Source organism: Myxine glutinosa, chromosome 8, assembly GCF_964187855.1.
Source record: "Myxine glutinosa chromosome 8, kmMyxGlut1.1, whole genome shotgun sequence".
Taxonomy (NCBI): Eukaryota; Metazoa; Chordata; class Myxini; order Myxiniformes; family Myxinidae; genus Myxine; species Myxine glutinosa.
Genome location: NC_136268.1, coordinates 145690678 through 145712358, shown reverse-complemented (window position 1 = coordinate 145712358; position 21681 = coordinate 145690678). Strand labels below are relative to the sequence as shown.

At 45.1% G+C, this 21681-nt stretch overlaps 1 protein-coding gene across 8 annotated transcripts in view; it reads left to right on the top strand.

Annotated features, from left to right (window-relative positions):
• The window catches only part of LOC137432990 (chitotriosidase-1), a 337722-nt gene that overhangs the window by 38114 nt on the left and 277927 nt on the right, over positions 1-21681 (top strand). For all 8 annotated transcript variants that reach the window (XM_068125359.2, XM_068125358.2, XM_078783806.1 and 5 more), the window contains 3 exons: positions 12770-12974; positions 17056-17112; positions 19139-19304. In XM_068125359.2, coding sequence (XP_067981460.2) covers positions 12770-12974; positions 17056-17112; positions 19139-19304 — 428 coding nt within the window. The remainder of the gene's footprint in view (positions 1-12769; positions 12975-17055; positions 17113-19138; positions 19305-21681) is intronic.

Below are 21681 nucleotides of genomic sequence, written 5' to 3'. Positions count from 1 at the left end.
GTATCAGGTTCTTGTGGTCAAATGCTGTCTTTGGTTTTCGCCAAACATGTCTTCTGGTACTGTGGCCAAATAGCTCTACCTTTGACTCATCTGTCCAGCGCACATTGTTCCAGAAGTGCTGGTCTTTGCCTAGGTGTTCATTGGCAAACTTTCGTCTTGCTCTGATGTTCTTTCTGGACAGCAAAGGTTTCCTCCTGGCACACCTCCCATGAAGATAAAAATTTGTGCAGCCTCTTTCTAATGGTAGACTCGTGCACTTTTACATCAACAGTGGCAAGAGCTACCTGTAGGTCCCATGATGACATTCTGGGGTTCTTCGAGACTTCTTTCAGCATCTTGCGGTCTGCTCTCGGTCTGAACTTGCTGGGGCCTGAACAAGTTGGCAGTTGTTTGGAATCTTCTTCACTTGTAGATGATCTTCCGGGCAGTCGAATGATTGATTTCAAATTGTTTGGAAATCTTTTTAAATCCCTTCTCAGACTCGTATGCATCTATAACCTTCTTTCTGAAGGCCTCAGAGAGCTCTTTTGATCTCGGCATGGTGACGCCGCACACTTCAACAACAAAGGGCAAACCAAACTAAATGTCTGAGGTTTAAATAAGACAGGTTCCTCCAAGATCCTCTCTGATGATGTTCTCATCATTTGCACCTGAGCTGGTGCACCTGATTATAATTTTAGGTATTTGAAGTAATGATAAATGTATGGGTGTACTTACTTTTTCCACATGCGAAATTTGCATTGATGTTTATTTAAATTATACAATGGACTACAAAATGTAAATGTTGCACATGATATTTGATATTTGTTATATCAAATTTGTTATATCAAAATGATATTTGTTATATTATATCACCTTTATCTATCAATATTGTTGAAATGAAGATCAAATAGCTGTATGTTGAAATATGTTGAAATACGTTGAAAAAGTCAAAATTTTACATGGGGTGTACTTACTTTTTCACGTGACTGTGTGTGTGTATGTATGTATATATATATATATATATATATATATATATATATATATATATATACATACATACATACATATATATATATATCATGGACGTCAGTGTGCGTCTCCTCCATAAGTCTAAAACCATGAAACCTAACAGCCCGATACTTTGCATGTACTCCACAGGTAACTTTGCCTGTATTCCATAAAACTTTGCATGTATTCCATTAATTCCATAGGTAACGCCAGGGGAGTGCATGAAAAAAACTGGGTATTTTTTCCATCTTTGCATCAATGTACACCAAAAACCCTCTACTGTTCAGCCTCTACACCAATCGAAGTGTGGCTCTCAAATAAGTGTGTAACTTTATTAAGTATGTGGACAATACTGCCATTGTTGGCTGTCTTTCCGGTCATTCATCCTTTGTATCGTACCTCGATGATATTGCTGCATTCAATAAGTGGGGACTTTTGACTCACTCTGAATGTGTACAAAACTAAAGAGATGATTTTAGATATAGGATAGGTCACAATCATGAGCCTGTAACCATAAATGCTGGAAATGTGGAAATTGTCAACAAATTCAAATACCTGGGCAATATTATTGATAACAAGCTAACTTTTGATTAAAAAAAGACTGATGCTGTGTACAATAAATCAATGCAAATATTGTATCTTTGCAGGAAGTTGAAATCATTTGGTGTTAACTAACATGTGATGCGGATGTTGAATAAGTCTTTGCTGATCAGTGTTTTGTCATTTATTTTGGTTTATTGGTAAAGATATCTAAATGTGCAGAATAGGTCAAGATGGAGAAAGGCCATTACTCTAACATTTAAAGTGGGTGGGCCTTCTACCAGTATGGAGTCTCTGTATTTGCGAGCATTGAAAAGGAAGTCAATGCAGGTGTTTACCGATGGAAGTCACTTCTTGAACGGACTTTTTGAAAAACTGCCAGCAGGAAGACGCTTTCGTTCTACACATATTAAGAAGATTTTCAAAAAGTAACTTGCATGTATATTGTATATCATGATCATGTGCAATTCAAGTGTTAAATATTAAATTATTAGACATTGTGCTGTAAATCCATCTTCCAGATTTTACCTATTATTCTTATACTTTATGATGTTTTATGTTTATACATGATGTTTTGAACTTATGGTCTCACTGAAGAGGAATTTCCCTGGATATGGGACAATAAAGATTATAATTGTTTGGGTAAATTTATATTATTTTTGAAGATAAACAAGCATTCTGAGTATTGCGCTGCAATACATGTCCCCTACCGGCAGTCTGTCGTCCGGAAAACTGTTGGGGAAATTACCAAAGGGTTATTTACCCACAGGTTCTGAATCGTTCCCAATCGCTAATTACCTCAGGACGGGCTCACCTGTGATTCGCACTCGGGACTTCGATTTATACACCTCGCAGACAGGTCAGCAGAAGCACGACAAAATAAGTTGTTGATAAAGAACCTTTCGAGTCGCTAAATATCAGTAATTTATTATATTTTCCGGTTCACGATCAATGATCGATGTGTTTATATATTGTTGCGAATATGGAATTTGGCCTCCATATCCGCTTGTAAATATTCCCCTATTTTCCCCAATACTCCCCAACTATCCCCAATCCCCCATTCCCTAGTCCCATTGTCTGTAAACAACAATCAGTAGAGCCGACCTTCCCCTTTTTCCCCCATTAAATGTCGTGCCCAGGTCCACCGCATCACACGTAGACAACTTTCGGACATCTTGCTAGTTATTCTTAGTCTATGTCAGTTAAGGACTCGTTTCCATTAATTATGACTCTTCGTTGCACCAGAATGTGATTATATGGCACCAGTAGTGAGTTTAGGACCTTTCCCGTACCTCCTCCCATCTTCTTCCCCGTCTACAACAACAGAGGGGCGCTGCGCGGGGGGGAGTGTGCGTCCTCCCACCGGCTCGGTTCGCCGCCATCGACAATGCGCTCCAGACGATGCGCTCCAGACCATGCGCTCCACGGGGTTACCACGAAGGGGCTCCTTGTCAGCTCCTCGTCAGGGGCGGAGCCGGTAACCCCCCCGCACGCACCCAATGAGAAGCAACGTGCCGATTCCACGAGGCGGAGCTGACGAGCTGAGGGCGTGTCACTCCCCGCCGGATATACGCGGCCACGTAGCGGACGTAACGTCAGATGCGCCTGAACTACGGAGAACAGAGGAAGCCACCGCCACCCCCAGCGCGACGATACCTCCCCGCATCTTTGGACCGGACCGAACCGGGTCGATTCTGCCCTGAGCCCAGGTGCACCTGGAGCCATCGATACCCGCTTTCCTGCTATCAATCCCCGTGTGAGTCAGCCTTGTCCCGTTTGCCTGTCGTCTGTTGGGGTTAATATAAGGTTGTGTCTAAGTGCCCACCTTTCTGTGCTGTACCTCTCGTCCCTGTAATCTGACCTTCCGCACGAATATAATCTCCTCCGGAGGTCTTGAGAACCGTATCCCTGGTGTCGTCATTTTAATCCCAGCCGTGTGTCTGTTCCTTCATTGACCTAGCATCGCGCGACTAGTCAACGTTCGGGTATAATATCGAGTATAATCTTGTGCAGACGTGGTCATCCCAAAACCGCTCGGTGAATAACATCCAAGCCACGTCTGTAACAATTGGTGTCGAGGAGTGGAATTCGAACCCGGGACTAAATTTATTAGGCCCAAATTTGTAACAAGTAGAATCGATTCGGAGCGCGTTTCCCGCGCGTTATTAGGCCCAAATTTGTAACAAGTAGAATCGATTCGGAGCGCGTTTCCCGCGCGAAATTATAACGGCGAAATTTGAATTTGTTTTACGAAAATTAAAAAAAAACCGAATTTTGAAAGTCGCGCTATGGCGGATCAAGACAGCTGGGGTCCGGTAAAGGAGAGTGAAGTAGGGTCGATCCAGGACCAAATTGAGGGACAAGAGGAGAGCGAAGCAGTGAGGGCGGCAGGTTCGCAAAATAGCGCCGTCACGCACGAAGTAGCGGGCGCGCAAAATGGCGCCTCGCAAGAGCGCGTGGTAGCCGAGGCCGCTGTATCAACGGGCTTTAACATGCAGCCGATTGACATGCAGGCCCTCATTGCGCAGTTACAGGCAGCTGTACAGATGAGTATGGAGAGCCAAATTGAGCGATTGGGTGAGCGGTTGGGGAACCGGATGGATGCTCAGGGTGAGCGATTGGAGGACCAAATGGGGGTAATGGGGAACCGGATGGATGCTCAGGGTGAGCGATTGGAGGGCAAAATAGGGGTAATGAGGGACGAAGCGAGGGGTACCAGTGAGGGATTAGACAATAATTTTAAGGGATTAGACAATAATTTTAAGGGATTAGACAATAATTTTAAGGGAATAGACAATAATTTTAAGGGATTAGACATGAAATTTGGGAAATTAGACGATAGATTAGGGGAAATACAGGAGGGGTTAACGGGGGTAGAAAACAGAATGGCCGCTCAAGAGAATCAAATGGAAGGGATGCAAAAAGGGTTAGAGGGGTTAGAAAACACCATGGAAGGCAAATTGAGGGACATGAGGGACCAAGCGGAAAGGGAAGTTAACCAAATGGGGCAGCAGATAGAGGGGGTCAGAATGGGGGTAGAAACTAAACTGGATGCTCACAGGGAGGAAATGGAGCAGATGAGGGTGGCATCTGGGCAAGAGATGCAAGTGATGGGAGAGGAGATCAGAAGAGGAGTGAGTGAGGAGGTCGGAGGAGTGCGCGAGGAGGTGAGGCACGGTAAGGAGCACATGGAGAAGGAGGTGAGAAAGGGGACTGTAAAGTTACAAGGGGGCATAGAGGTCCTGACGCAGGAGGTGGAACAGCTGACGGAGGGACAAAAAGAAGTAACGGAGCAGGTTCAAAGCAACACTGCGGTATTAGGAGGGTTAAAAGCGACACAAAACGACATAAAAAACGACTTGATAGCGACAAAGAGGGAATGTCAGATGGTACGTGAGGGACTGACAACGAGGTTGGACGAGGTGATAGAGGTAATGGAGACGAAGGACCGGCAGGTGAGGACGCACCTGGAAACGGTCAAGGTAGCCTTAGAGGATGAGCTTGAGGAGACGTACCGGGGAATGAAAGAGGTGAAGCAGAAACTAGAAGAAGTGGAAGAAGGGATGAGCGAAATTAAGAAGCGACGGAGAGGGGATAAGAAAGAAATAAAAGAGGAGATAAAAGAATTGGTCCAAAGTCTGTGTTCGGATCGTAATGATGTGCTCATTAACCGGATGAGGGATTCGCAGGTGATGGAGGAGAAGCGAAGAGGAAGAGGACCCGGTGTAAGTGGTGACCAATATGGTCGTGCGTATGATGCGCCAGGGGATTTAAGAAGCTTGGGGGTCGAGATAGACCCGGGTGTTCGTGAGAGGCCGTTGGTGAAGTGTGCGGCAGGTCTGGTGTGCGAAAGAGGAGGTGTGCGAGAAAGTCCGACTCTGGGGTGTGTGAGGAAAAAGTGCGTGCCAAGGAGTGAGGGTGCTGGCGAGAGTGAGTCGGTCGTAGCGCGTGTGCGAAGGGGCACATGGAAGCGTGGTGTGGTGAGTGTTACAGAGGGTGTGATGGGAGAGTGTGCGCAAGAGTGTGCGCGAGAGAGGTGTGTGACGGACAGGTGCATGGGGAAAGAGTGCGCTGTCAAAAGTAAGGAAGAATGCACACCTGTGGTGAGTGTTACAGAGGGTGTAACGGGAGAGTGTGCGCGAGAAAGGTGTGTGACGGACAGGTGCATGAGGAAAGAGTGCGCTGTCAAGAGTAAGGGTGAGTGCGCTGTCAAGAATGGAGGTGAGAGTAGTGAGAGTGACAAGGAGAGTGAGTTGGTTGTGCCAGGTGAGCGAGGATGTACACCTGGGATGGAAGGATGCACACCTGGAATGGTAGAGCGTGAGTGGGAATGCACGCTGGAGTTGGTGGTGAGGCACGTGGTTGGGTGTGCGAATGAGGGCACACCTGTGATTGTCACAGAGGAGGTGACCGAGGAGGGGGCGCGAAGAGGTGTGTTAGTGAGGTGTGCGACCAACGAGTGTGTGCCAAAGTGTTCGGTGGTCAGGTGTGTGACCAAGGCTGTGAGTGGAATGAGTGTACCGAGGTGTGTAAGGAAAGGTACGAGGAGAATGGGAACGGCTGGATGTGTGAGCAAGGAACGGGCTGCGGGGTGTAAGCGTCCAGGTGAAGCATCGACGTTAGACGGGGTAGAGTGTAGAACGACTTATAGCCGAATCGGGCCCTCGGTGCGTGCCGGGCCTCGCTTTGAACGGCCGCGTCCGTGCTCCACTAGGCGGAGCTGGCAGCCCGATAGAAAGGGTCGTCATGGCGACCACTTTTTGGTGAGACGTGCCGGCAGGTCGAGGGCGGGACATTGGATGGCTCCGTGCCGAGATGGTGCGTGGGATCTCGGCACGGGTAAGCCCCCGTCCCTGCCCCGAATGCCGGACGCATCCAGCCGCCGGCACAAAACAACCAGCATCCATTGCTTGGCTTTACGAAGCCGGGCTTTGGACAGGAATTGGCGCACCGAGAGGCATTAGTGAGTAGACTGGGTGATGAGGTTAGTGTTTTGGCCCCAAAATTAGAGAAAAACAAAATTTGATGATTGGCAAAGGATTGGCAGAGTGATGATTGGTAATGGTACAGTGATTGGCAGATGATTGGCAAATTTTTAATTTGTTGAAATTTGATGTGCAAAATTGGTAGAGAGAGACCCCCGATGTGGTGGGATGGCAAATCCACCATCCCTCACAGGTGGGGGCAAAGGAGCAATAGTTTATGGGGTGTATGGCAGTGAAAACTAGCCCGGGTGGGTTAGGATATTGTGTGTAGGGATCTAGAGAAGATGACCTTAGGTAACGTTAAGGTTAGTTAGTGACTGATACCTGTAGTGGGGACGCAGGTAGACTAGTGTGGATGATAATGACGTGGGAGCGCAATAGTTTAAAGGGACGACTGGGAAGCGCAAGTTTCAGAAGGGAGGAGTTAGCTGAGATGATGCCGTGTGTGTGAGAATTGAACAGGTGTGATTGCACAGGTGTGCAACTGGACAGGTGTGTGGAGAAGTGTGTGAGTAGTGAGTGTAGTGGATCAGCGCGAATGCGCTTGGGGAGAGAAGGGTGCAGGTGGCACCAAGTGTGAGAGCACAGGTGTGCAAGTACAGGTGTGTGGAGAGAGTTGGAGTAAGTGGTACGGAGTGGTGTGCATGGTGCGAAGGTGTGGATGGGGGAAGAGTGGACCCCTTTCACGAATACCCGGGGCGGGTAGTGTAAGTGTTAGGTAGAGGGTATAGGTAAGTTGTGGTTGGATATTGGCATTTGTGGTGCGGTTGCAGAATGGTGTTGTGAATGGGTGCATTAGTGTTGTGGAAATGGCGGGGCGTGTAGCCTGTTAGTGTGTGTAGTTGGTTGGGCACTCCACCACTGTGAGGATGTCGGCCAGGTGAGGCCGCAGGTGGGCTCTGGGAGCCGGTAGAGTTGTGGATGGGGCCCGAGGATCCGGAGGATGGACCCGGGTAGCCCAGTGCCAGAGAGGGCACCGAGTGGGGAGAGTGCCAGAGGGCCTTCCCCTGGTAGTTAGGTTAGGGTAAGGAGCAGGTAAGCTCGGAGGCAACTGCAGTGGTGGAGGTGTGCAGGTGGGTAGACCCACTGGGAGAGGTACACGTCGCAGCCCAGAAATTGTACGAGGGCACCGGGAGATGAATCGGGGGAGTGAGACCCCAAATTGAAGAGCACCACAGTTTGGCCAATGGGAATTGGTTTTTAGAACCCATAGTGTAAGAGGGCCAATGGTTTGGCCGGAGAAAGACCCCGGGTAGTGTAAAGTTGTTAAAGTCACTTAGGAAATAGTTAGGATTGATGAACCTGTCGCACCATACGCAGCCACTTACCTGTGGTGATGATGATGACTCCACACCTGTGTTTTCTTTGTTTTGTTGCAGGAAATGAGAATTGCTGTGTGGATTGGTGAGACGCATCACGACGTGGATGAGACATTGGGGTGATTCCATCTCTCCCTCCCTAGGAGGGACTGATGATGAATTGGTAATGGCAAATTTTGATGTTGAGTTGAAAATGGCAAATTTTGATGAGAGTTGAAAATGGCAAATTTGATTGGTTAGGAGGGAGAGAAGACGAATTTGGTTTATGGGAGGAACGGGGAAGACAGTAGGGATGTTTGTTGATTTGTAAAATAGATGTTTATGGGTAGTGTTGAGTTTTGTGGATACAGTAAGGGGTAAGGGAGGGGCCATGTAGGTTACCTGGTGGGGGGGGGGGGGGGCGTACGATAGGAACGTACCTGTCTCACCTGGTTCCCATGTGCCCCCAGTGTGCATCATCTTATATTGCGTGCACTTTTGCGCCTTACCACCTTACTCACTTGTCTTCTTCTTTTGTCTCCCACCTCCGAGGATCTGGCTTTGGGGTAGAGAGAGAGGAGAGAGAGGTGCTGGCTACGCAGTTGTGGGCCTGCACTTTCGCTGCTTGCTGCTTGGATCGATACACCATACGGACCGCAATGTTTGTGGCCACCCACAATGGACCGCAGTTCTTTTGCGGCCAAGCACCACCCGTGGAAGGACCTATGGGTCAACGTGGCACCTATGCCAAACAGGTGAACCACTAACAGTTGGCCCCCTGACGGCCGCAATATAGAAATGGACGCGGTTGGCGCCTTTCTTTATTTTTGAAAAGAAGTAAGAAGGCCAAGTGCACCACACGAAGGCAAGACCAGCAGCAGCCACACAATGATTCATAAACACTTTATTGGTGCACCGGATGGTGCTCACTGTGTGATGGGGTGGTGCTTGATGCTTGGAAGGGGTGCTCTGCACGTTATTAAAGGCCGTCGGCCACAGAGCACTCGTGGGTTGGTGTATCGATGTTGGCAAGCGTGCTCTCTCTATGCATAACATCTGCATGTGTTCCTCCAAAAACAGGTCCTGGATCGTAGTGTAAAAATCAGCGTAGTCTTGTGTAAATAATGCTCCCTACCGGCTGTATGTTTAGTTTGAGGATTCTTTCCGGATTCGGTTATCCTGTGGGTGTGTTTCTGAGAGGAGAAGGGTGCAACGTCGCAGGGGGACATATTTACTCATTTGTGAATATCTGTAAAACTGTCGCACTCAGGGTAGAGTTAATAGTAGAGGGAACTACATTGCGTGCCACACTAAAGAAGGTAAAAATTTATCGGGTCGGGACGCCCCGAGGGTAGAGAAGGGTGCAATGTTGCGAATATGGAATTTGGCCTCCATATCCGCTTGTAAATATTCCCCTATTTTCCCCAACTATCCCCAATCCCCCATTCCCTAGTCCCATTGTCTGTAAACAACAATCAGTAGAGCCGACCTTCCCCTTTTTCCCCCATTAAATGTCGTGCCCAGGTCCACCGCATCACACGTAGACAACTTTCGGACATCTTGCTAGTTATTCTTAGTCTATGTCAGTTAAGGACTCGTTTCCATTAATTATGACTCTTCGTTGCACCAGAATGTGATTATATGGCACCAGTAGTGAGTTTAGGACCTTTCCCGTACCTCCTCCCATCTTCTTCCCCGTCTACAACAACAGAGGGGCGCTGCGCGGGGGGGAGTGTGCGTCCTCCCACCGGCTCGGTTCGCCGCCATCGACAATGCGCTCCAGACGATGCGCTCCAGACCATGCGCTCCACGGGGTTACCACGAAGGGGCTCCTTGTCAGCTCCTCGTCAGGGGCGGAGCCGGTAACCCCCCCGCACGCACCCAATGAGAAGCAACGTGCCGATTCCACGAGGCGGAGCTGACGAGCTGAGGGCGTGTCACTCCCCGCCGGATATACGCGGCCACGTAGCGGACGTAACGTCAGATGCGCCTGAACTACGGAGAACAGAGGAAGCCACCGCCACCCCCAGCGCGACGATACCTCCCCGCATCTTTGGACCGGACCGAACCGGGTCGATTCTGCCCTGAGCCCAGGTGCACCTGGAGCCATCGATACCCGCTTTCCTGCTATCAATCCCCGTGTGAGTCAGCCTTGTCCCGTTTGCCTGTCGTCTGTTGGGGTTAATATAAGGTTGTGTCTAAGTGCCCACCTTTCTGTGCTGTACCTCTCGTCCCTGTAATCTGACCTTCCGCACGAATATAATCTCCTCCGGAGGTCTTGAGAACCGTATCCCTGGTGTCGTCATTTTAATCCCAGCCGTGTGTCTGTTCCTTCATTGACCTAGCATCGCGCGACTAGTCAACGTTCGGGTATAATATCGAGTATAATCTTGTGCAGACGTGGTCATCCCAAAACCGCTCGGTGAATAACATCCAAGCCACGTCTGTAACAATATGTTGCTCGGCTTGGCTCCGCCCCTCCCCGAAAGCGCGCGCTGTGTCGCGCTTTTGACGTTCGCGAGACGAGGCTGAGGGCACGCGGTGCGGCTTGAGGAGAACTCCAGAATAAACAAGACATATCCATTTATTTTTGTCGTTTAATTAACGATATCTGCCAAACCACGGGCCCTATCGCAAATTCCAAAATGACATTTTAGTAGACTGACATGCGGAACAGATCTGTGAAGTTTCCCCTCGATTGGATCAAAAATGAGGGAGGGGCTTGGTTTTAAAGGTTCATGCTTAAAAACGTCATAACTCTGAAACCATGTGATGCATGACGTCATTCTCGCTGACTTTTTTGTTCGTCATGGGTATGCGTTTCTGCCTGCAAAGTTTAGCCTCGATCTGTTCAGCCGTTGCAGAGAAAAAGGGGTTTTCGTGTTTTCACGAAAAACAATATGGCTGCCGAACCACGTAACCTGTGACGTCATAATTACCATTAAAATATTCTACAGACCGAGTCCCCGCTACGGTGAAAATTTGATCTCAATCGGTCCTATTATTGCAGAGAAATTGGTTTTTAAAGGAAATTATAACTTAAAATGGCACTGAGTTAAGGATCATCATAATTATCAGAATTCCCAAAGTTCAAAGTGCCATAACTTTGTCAAAAATGATCGAAACGTCATGAAGTTCGAACTAGATCTGTAACTTATCATGAGGAAACCATGTGCCGAGTTTGAAATCATTAGCATTAAGCGTTTAGAAAAGAATTCCGGAAAACTGTTCTTTGCGTGACGGACTGACAGACTGACGGACTGACGGACTGAGGGACGGCATGCAAACCTATAGTCCCCTCCAGTGTACACCGGTAGGGGACTAATAACAGGGTGCTCATTATGAGAAAAAAAAAAAAAGGCTTCCCCTTGGTCTCCCCACTTTCACCTCACAGGCGTCATAAGCCGCCATTTTGTTTCAGCCTGCTCAAAATACCTTGCCTTGGACTAATTTCACGGGCTAATTAAAGTATATAATCAAAATCTGTTTTTGGATTTGTGGATAGGATCACGTGGACTAAATAAGTGGCGAAATCTGCAGTGAAATCTGAAAATTATACAAAAATACGCAATTTGATGTCTGTCTGATTTTTTTTTTTGACAGCAATACATTCGATCATTACTTATCCAATCTCAACCAAACTTGACAGGAGGACAAAGGGTCATACAATGGAGCTTGTAGAGACCTCTTTTTTCCCCTCCAAGGGGGTTGTGTGTTGTGGCGTATACCCATATTAAGACAACTAATCATGGCGTTTTCCAAGGAAGCTGTTAGTTACAAAAATAATAACACGAATGAAAATAGCATATACTCGTATTAATGTTATTACAAATCAATATTAATACAAATAATATCGCCCCTTCCCAAGGGGTTTTTTTCTCATTGGACAAATGCTGTGTTAACGTGAATAAATAGCTTATCATGGCATTTTGTGGAAAACTTTTACAAGAAGTAAAAACTATGTATATATGAAAATATATATATGAATAAAAAATATATATTGTCACGTTCCTGGCGATTAAAATCTTTCCGAGGAACGGATAGCCGAACAAGCTGTTACTCCAAGGCGTTCATCAGATGTGGCGGAGTTAATACATGCGGGGGGTGGGGGAGGGAGGGGGAAGGAGGAGGTGGAGGATGCTGAAGAGCACTTACTTGCATGGAACCCACCAGCAGTCCTCAAACCTGTGGAAAATAACTCACAAGAAACGGATTTAAAATGTCCAAAAATACTGGCTTTATTAATAGCAATGCCGGTAATACAAAATAAAACACGGTCAAATAAATTCCTAAATTGGGACGTCCCCACAACAGACTTGAAACACGAACACAGGGAAAGATAAAATAACTTGCAAATAATTGTGTGTGTGGGTGCACTTATCTCTGATCACTGGTGGGGTCTCGTCAGGGGTCGTCAAGGTCGTTGGCCGGAACCGCTCGCTCCCACGCTGCACACTTCCGCATGCCCTCGCTCCCTAGGCCGCGCCCGCCGGCGCGCAACAGGCCTTCCGCACGAATCATACGGGCCGTGTGCAGCTCACTCCTACAGCCGGGCCAGTCCCATCTCTCTCCCGCCTCCTTCTTTCTGTCTCCTCCATCTCCAAGCGAAGTGGTGGGTGGTATTTGCTGGTAACCAATAGGTGTAGCTCTTCGGACCTAATAATAGCAACAGCATGATGTGACGTTATGCGCACCATGTCGACTCCAATGCATAAGACTCCAAAGATCATCGACTCCACTCCAAAGACACCATCGACTCCAAAGGCCCTAGGCTTCCATAGGCACACCCGGATCTATTAGAAACGAAGATTTACATGTCACAAATAAAGAACGGCGGAGCCACCGACCATGGCTTAAGAAAATACAGGATTCGACAAAGTTTGCCATGTGAATATGATTATTTCAGTGCACACTCATCATTGCCCCTATTTATTTGAGTGATTTGCTCCTGAACAGCCAGAGATTTCAAGAGAGTGTGCTACTTCACCAACTGGAGCCAATACCGCCTGGGATCCAGCAAATTCTTTCCAGCAAATGTTGATGCTCACCTGTGCACCCACATCTTCTACGCATTTGCCACCATAAAGGAGAACAACCATGTGGCCAAAGTAGAATGGAATGATGTTACTCTCTACAAGGACATAATGCAGCTGAAGAATGTGTAAGTAATGAATATCAATTAATTTCCGTATCATTTTTTTTCTGATGTTCATTAACAGCCCTTTAGCAAGAGCATTCCATCAACAAAGTATCAACAACCAAAATGCCCTCAGATAGTAATAGAGGAAGATGAAAGTTATTTTGATTACTATGTACTTGAAAACCTCTTTAAAACTGTAGTTTTAATCGGGTTGTTGTTGTTTAACTAAGAATATTTGGAAAGTGTGATAATATCATCTTTTCATGGGAAGAAAAGAAGCAAATCAAGTGAAATATTTAAGGGGAGGAGAAGAAGGAAGCGAAATTGTGAGAAGAGGAGGAACTGGAACGAAGGGGAAATGAATGTGAAGACGGAAGGGGAGGATTCCACCATTTCTGTACATTAAACATTGTTACGGAAATTACTTTGGGGGTAATGGGGTTTAGTTTGTACTAGTTATTTCATAGTACATGTCAGAATAAGCGTAATGTAATTAACGAGATAGTGTTGAGTTGTGTTCAGAAGCTCTTGTCTTCTCGCTCAAATGTCTATTTCTAAGGCCCCATCTTCCCCCTCCCCCTGCCCCCATGTCCACACTCTGCACCATTCTTCACGTGATCTGTCTACTTGTATTTTTTCATTCTATACATTAAACAGAACTGTGAGAAAGGTCTGATAAGGGGCTTCCATCCCAGGCCAGCAGCAATTAAGCTAGATACGTGAACGGAAAACGACCGGTCTCCACCACAGCTAATCAGCCCAGGCGAGGGTTTTCACGTGAAACCTTAATTAAAATTGGACACTTTGAAGTTGTCCTGATAGGACAAAAGGGACGAATGTGGAAGTGTAGCCAATTTTTTTTTATACTCAAAAAATGCCCATTACTGCTTAATTGATCAAATAAAATTAAACTTCTTGGCTGTAAGGAGGTTGGATTGGCTGTTACCATTAAACTCCACATTAGCCCCTACTGGGCCATTTAAACAAGCCTTTTCGATTCTCCATATCTTTATAATCATTTGCAGTATGTGGTAGATTAGAATTTATTATACTCTTTCATATATCACCAATGAAATAAATATATGTTAATGGACCATTTTATTAATAAAATATCCTGTAAGACAAAATCTGGGTTTTGGGTAAAAAGAAACACATTCCTGTGAGCTAACAGCCTTGGAAAAAGTATTTTATCAGACATCTGCGATGGGGAAAACAATGAGTACCTTCTATTCTATACAGTCGTAACACTGTTTTCTCATTGGACAAATGCTGTGTTAACGTGAATAAATAGCTTATCATGGCATTTTGTGGAAAACTTTTACCAGAAGTAAAAACTATGTGCATATGAAAAAATATATATGAATAAAAAATATATATTGTCGCGTTCCTGGCGATTAAAATCTTTCCGAGGAACGGATAGCCGAACAAGCTGTTACTCCAAGGCGTTCATAAAATGTGGCGGAGTTAATACATGCAGGGGGGGAGGGGGGAAGGAGAAGGTGGAGGATGCTGAAGAGCACTTACTTGCATGGAACCCACCAGCAGTCCTCAAACCTGCGGAAAATAACTCACAAGAAACGGATTTAAAATGTCCAAAAATACTGGCTTTATTAAAAGCAATGCCGGTAATACAAAATAAAACACGGTCCAATAAATTCCTAAATTTGGACGTTTCCACAACAGACTTGAAACACGGACACAGGGAAAGATAAAATAACTTGCAAATAATTGTGTGTGTGGGTGCACTTCCCTTATTGGATTAGCTGCAAGAACTTTTACTTTGTACTAGCCGAAACCCGTGGAACATCCACGGAAGGGAGGATGTGGTGTATGGATAGAGTGTACCATTATGGATGGCATAGGGGATTTCCTTGTCCGAGTAAGAGTTAGGAAGAAAGATGAGAATGAAGAGTGTGTATATGAACAACGATCGCCGACACCGGCACAAATGCATGCTCTGGATTGTCCACTCAGTGGACGGCTTGCTTTCACCTTCACCTGTCCAATCAGCGGACGGCTTGCTTCGCCTTCGCCCAGCAGATGCCAATACGATGGCGTCGTAAGATGGCGTCGTATCGGCAGTTAATCGGATGCTTTTGGGCCCCCAACGTCAGCTAATTCAGATTTTTCGAGTATGCCTGTACGTGATAAACAAAGAGTGCGGTTCGTAGATCGTAAATCCATTAGTGCTGTGGGCATCGGGTCACTGGGTGCGGCGTAAAAGGGATAACAAATTCGAGTCCTTACGCTATTATTATATAGATGATTCCCAAGGCTCTGGTTCGATTACTACTCCAAGAAATCTTTTGTATTTTTTTTCATTTCCTGAACATCCTCACCAGTGTTTCCGTCAAACATAACCTTGAACATTAACAAAGCACTGTTTGTTTCTTTTTCTTCTCTCCATATAAAAACCATGTTATTCTGCCGAAACTTTGAAAGAGTGGATCGGGGTATTGCATTGTTCATTGCCATTCTGTGTATTGTTGATTTGCAATCTATTTTTACTCCTGCCAGGGAGTAATGCATTCACTCGTGTGTTTGTGTGTGTGTGTGTGTGTGTGTGTGTGTGTGTGTGTGTGTGTGTGTGTGTGTGTGTGTGTGTGTGTGTGTGTGTGTGTGTGTGTGTGTGTGTGTGTGTGTGTTCGTGTGTTTGTGAACAAGATATCTGGAAAAGTTCTGAACGGATTTGGATGAAAGTTGGTGGGATGATTGCCTTTGGGATAAGGAAGAATTGATTAGTTTTTGGTGAAGCTCAGGAACCGATCGATCCGATTCCCGATTCCCGATCCAGGAATTTTTTGAAGGATTTTTTTACCATTGGAAGATAGGGCTCATTTTTTTTTAAACATTATCTTCTATATATTCTATATTTAACATTGTGATATGAGAATAGTTTTCATATTTGTTGTAAATATAGTTTAAACTCGTGGTTATGCGTTAGAGTGGTGTATTTGTTTTAGCAGCGTCGTCTTCAATGTTCTTCTTTTTTTTCTAATAAAGACATATTCTGTCATTTTAAAACCACCAAAGTGTGTATTAGGTTTCCCCGTTTCATAAAATGTATCGTTTGATACGTATAATGCTTTAAAACTGTTTTTTGTTTGTTTGTTTTTTACCTCAGAAAAGATATCAACATTTAGCTCAGCGAATGTCAATCGCGGTGTCAGTATTTGATGAACTTATAAAGATTTAGTTCCAGATTTGTCAATGGCTGAGGTATATTAACAAACGAATAAAACAGATTTGGCAAAATTCCCAACTTTTTTTTAAAAGATCGCATATTCACCCAGGGTTGTGAGATGCTGAAGAAGAAGAAACCTCGCATGGGCTTCCCAGACAAAATAAATAATTCTGGTTCTGGCTCTGCGATTTTCAGGTTTGTTACTCCCACCGGGGAGTAACGCAATCGATCGTGTGTGTGTGTGTTCGTATGTTCGTGTGTTCGTGTGTTTGTGAACAAGATATCTGGAAAAGGTTTGAACGGATTTGGATGAAAGTTGGTGGGATGATTGCCCTTGGGATAAGGAAGAATTGATTAGTTTTTGGTGAAGTTCAGGATATTATTCCGGATCCAGGAATATTTTTTGGAAATTTTTTTGGGAAATATTTTTTCTGTTTTTCTGCATTAAAGCTTTTATTCTTATTCTTAAATGATGTTTTTCTCCTCTAATTCCGAGATATATCAAAATACATTCTCTGACAGTTAGGGCTTACTTTCTTTTTCATTTATTGTTTTGGGGAGAGGGGATGTTAAACAAAACGTATTATTCCAACTAAACCCACGGCGGGAGTATGCGCTCTACTGAGTGGCGTTCTAGTTCTCCCTGCATGTACTCTGTATTGTTATTTTCGGGTCTACTCTTTCCCATGCACGGATCAATAACTCTCCGTGCACGTATCAATAAATATTTCAAATTCACCTACGTGAGGAAAATCAATTCTTCTTCTTCTCCTCCACTCGGAAGACGATGTTGTTGCTGGAGTGCTTTGCAGAGGTTCTGCACTGTGCATGTGCGAGAAACGTTTTATAGTGTGCCACGTAGCACTTTGTACAATTGCAGACATTTTCATTTTTAACTGCTTATGTTTTGTCCTGCAGGAACCCAGACCTTAAAATTCTGATTTCGGTCGGAGGATGGAACTTTGGATCTGCTCCGTGAGTTCCACATTTGTTGTTGGCGACGTTGGTGGTGTTACTGACATGTTTTCGTTTTCGCATTTTCCTTTGATTAACAAGTGACGTGTTAAATAAATGAAGGTTTACACACATGAGAATCTTGCAATGTTGGAAATAATAGAACCACAATCCATCCCATATTTACAGTGTAAGGCCCACAGATGTTGCATCCTCGTATAGGTGTCATTGGTACAGAGAATAATAATATGAGGTCCTTACTGTTCCTTACCAAAAAACGACCAACAACTTCAGTTAAGTAAGAGGACATTTATTCCATAACTTGCACACATGCTTATCCAACATGGCGTCTCTCCTCATGTCGTAAAGCAACCGCACCCTCTCACTTAGGACAACACAGAGTATCCACAGCAGCACATCATCAATTCAAATAAAAAGCCATAACAAGCAAATATAACACTTACAAGGAACTTCAACGGAGGAGGAGTCCATGAAGCCTTCCTTGGTTGTCCGTGATCTATCTTTTGTACACCGCCCATCCCTATTCCATCTCCAGGTGCCAAACACCTTTGGCTCCCAGTGATGACTCACACAGAAAGGGCATACTCAGTTTTCACTCCATTTGTTTGTTTGTCCGGGCGATATCTCAACCATCCTTTGAGCTAGGAAGCTGAAATTTGGACACAATGGTGAGCACAGAGTTTTACAAAAATGGTATTTTTCATTAAGCAATTAATTGATTAATTCCTTAATTTTTGGGAATAAACTGGTGGTTTAGGTATGCTATTTGCCAATTGATTAAGAAATTAATTATTTTTCGATTTTTATTTATTTATTTTAATTACACAACTGGTGGTGATTGTGGGGGGGGGGGGGGGGGTTCACAGGGCAGGTGTATGCATCTAGTGCTGTAGTAGGGTGCGATGTAGTTTACCACTCGTTGCTTTTAGCTGCGGCTGCCGGATAGCTTTGAGACAAAAAAAGAAGGCTGGGTGTGCAAACTTCCGGTACAAAGTCTCTACTCTTGCCAAGATTTTCAGACTACCTCCGAGTGGTGCACCATGGTAACAGGGCCCTTGAGGAATGAAATGAATGTCTGGAGGATTTCGGAGTCGGTTAGTACCCTAGAGCTTTAGGGTGCATGACCCTCCATTGTGAGAACTTGCTGTGACACTCACCAATCCAACCAAGGTAGGTGGAGCTCTTTACCCTTGGTAGGCAGTCCACCTAGGAGAAGGAACCTGATTGCATATTTCCTTGCTGCCTTTCAGGTATGTCTCTTTAGACAAAGGCTATGTCCACAGCTGATTCTGTGCTGGCATCAGGAAGGGCATCCGGCCACAAAAAACATGCCTCAAATATGCCTTTTGCCGAAGCGGCCATTAGGTGAATCGCGGCTTACATGTGAAAGCAAGGAAACGGACGTAAAACGATGATGGATGATGATGACGATTAATTAATCAATCAATTGAAGACCATATAATTATAACCAGGCTAAGTCACATTTTAGTCATTTCGAGAAAAACGTGAAAAATATTTTGAAAAACGTGAAAAACGAGGAAAATAAAATAAAATGTGACTTAGCCTGGTTATAATTATATGGTCTTCAATTATTGTACACCACTCCCTCCCAATTCCATCTCCATGTGCTACAAGGCGGTATCACCCGGTGCTGAAGATGCGCCGGTAATGCCACATGCGTTGGAGGATATATTATGGTATTTATCTATTTGGCAAGGGGGCGGTGTACTTTGAATGTAGTTCTACTTATGGTTGTTCGTGTGTGATTTAAAAGATAGATCATGGCCGAACAACCATAAGTTGGCAATCTTTTAAATTGCTGAGCATCAAGCAAGGAAGCAGCATGTACCATTTTTTAAGTCTTTGGTATGACTCGGCCAATGTTTCAACCACCGACCTCCCCAACTCAAAGTGAACAATTTCACTATTACACCACCAATGCTGGGCCAAGGAGAGTTTCTCAATTATTATGTTATATAGCAAAGGTTTTATTTCTCTGAGTGAGATTGACTTCCTTGTTCTCCAGGTTTTCGAGGGTGGTCTCCAGCCAAGCAAACATGGACACGTTCAGTCGGTCTGCGGTGATTTTCTGCCGAAAGTATGGGTTTGATGGACTGGATCTGGACTGGGAGTATCCGGGAGCTCGGGGGAGTCCACCTGAAGACAAACAGAGGTTTACCATCTTGCTGCAGGTGTGCCTGGAGATTTTGTAATGATGTTGTTTTTGTCATATTGACTATAATATATTGACATCATTATTCCGATACTATAACTCGTATTATCAGGATGCAGGAATTGCAGGGTAGTTCAGTTGGTACCCTTTTTCATATTGAACAGTCAAATTCCTTATACCAGGGGCTCATTTTATTCTTAATTGTGATTGCCAATTTGTGATCGAGTTCTTCTCCTCCCATTTTCTCCCTGTAAACTCCCATTGTGATCACTTGTGTGGTGATCGAGAGTGGGCTCCATGGAGCATTTTTCATCAAGAGGTTACTTCGTCAAGGGCAATCTTCAAGAAGCCATTCGCAGGAATGAAGGAATGAATTCCCTTCATCCAGTCAAGTTGCTTGTGGTTTAGAAATGGGATGAGCATGATGGTCCAAAAATCGTTTTCTGTTGTGCCTGAGCTTTCTTATAAAATTGTAAGAAGCCCATCAAAATGACGGGTTGGAACAGTTTATTCGATTGTGCAGCCACGTGAGCATGCTGAAGTCTGAAGCCTCGTCCGAGTGTCAGGTGTGCTTTTATCCTTTATTCATCCTACGGATGTAAATGGACACTCGTCTTAATCTGCACGCGTTGCACATCACGTGCAGTGAATTTCACCTCCCTGCACCTTGTATTTATTGTTATTTTAAAAAACGCTTCTGTACACCGCCCTTGAGGCTCGGTTTGCAAGCCACCGTCTACAATTCCAATGTTAGAGACATAATTACTCTTTTAATGGAAAATGTTTTTCGAGTTTGTTTTTACCCTCAAAAATAGACTGTAGTGAAGACACGTTCAAGTTATAAGATTGACCTTTAAAACCTACCCTTATGAAGGGGGACAGACATCAGTACAAACACACACACAGACATTTCGTTTTATAAGGTAGATAACGAGAAGGGCTACCCAGCGTTACCCAGTGCTGTTCTACTCCTGTTGGTATTTTGAAGAAATCAAATTTTGTTTTTTCATGTTTTTTGTGGGGGCCTAAAGCACTTCCCGACAGCGCCTTAGAAATGGGGTCAGGGATCATTTAATATTACCTTTCACATAGCTACAACGGCTTAGGCATTGTATACAATAAAAAAATTAATCGAACTTTTCTTTTTCTAAATTTTCAAAACATCTTTTTGCCTAAAGCACTTCCCGACACTCTGATGAACCTCTGAAAGTATGACGAAGATCCGTTTGGCCATCTCTGAGAAAAATGGCGACTCACAGACATGCAAACGGCTCTCTTATAGGAAACAAGATGAGCCTCCGTATGCGTTTGTCAACAAAATAACATTTAACATGAAATATGCCCTCATTCTTTTTGAAAGATTAAAAGAACATCACTGTCAAAATCATGACGTAATCGGCATCCATTGGCAACATTTCAGCAGTCATACTGGTGAGGACTACTCACATGTTTGTCATACTGGTGAGGACTACTCTTCAACATAAAGCCTTTATTTCATCGGTTCAGCATTCACAGCGCAGTGTTTCTTTCATAATGGTCACACGTTGATTTGATATTTGCTTTTTATTGCACATAACAATCTTCAACAAGGCCATGCAGATATTAGTAACCATTTTGAGACTTATATTGAGATGCATCACATCCCTTTTTGGGTCTCACTATCTGCCATGATCTTTCCTGGGAAAACCACATTTCCAAGCTGGCCGCAAAAGCGAGTCGCCAACTGGGCACCCTCCATCGTGCAAAGCCTTTTCTGGCCACTTCTGAGCTCCTCACCACATACAAAACTTTCATCTGCAGCTCAATGGAATACTGCTCTCCCCTCTGGGTTGGTGTTGGCTTAGCGGTTAGGGTGCCGGCTTGGGATCCGAGGATCCTGGGTTCGAATCCCGGTCGATCCCTGAATTAACGCCAGGGGGGATGACTCAGCCTGTCATCCTTCCGAGGTCGGCAAATTGAGTACCAGCTCGCTGGGATGAATGATCACGGTGTGTACCCCGGTTTAGAATAGGTACACGGTATCCCTGCGCGTCGTAAGAGCGTGACCAAGCGTTGGCGTCAGGAAGGGCATCCGGCCATAACAAAACATTGCCTCAAAAAGGGAACCATGATTGTCATGGGACCCGCAAGGCCAACCCCCCCTCTAGCGGGGGAAAATGGCCTTTAAAAAAGCGATCATTCATTCATTCATTCCTCTGGGCTGGTGCTCCTGCATCACACCTTGCTCGGCTTCAGGCTGTTGAAACCAAATCATTCAGAATCATTGGAATCTCCCGTGAAGAAGCTGATGCTGAGGGCCTTTCACTCACTCACTGTAGGCAGGTTGGTGGGCTTTCTGCCTTCTACCGACTCCTCTCCGGCCTTGCCCCCCCCCCCCTGCTTTGTCTGTGCTCTGT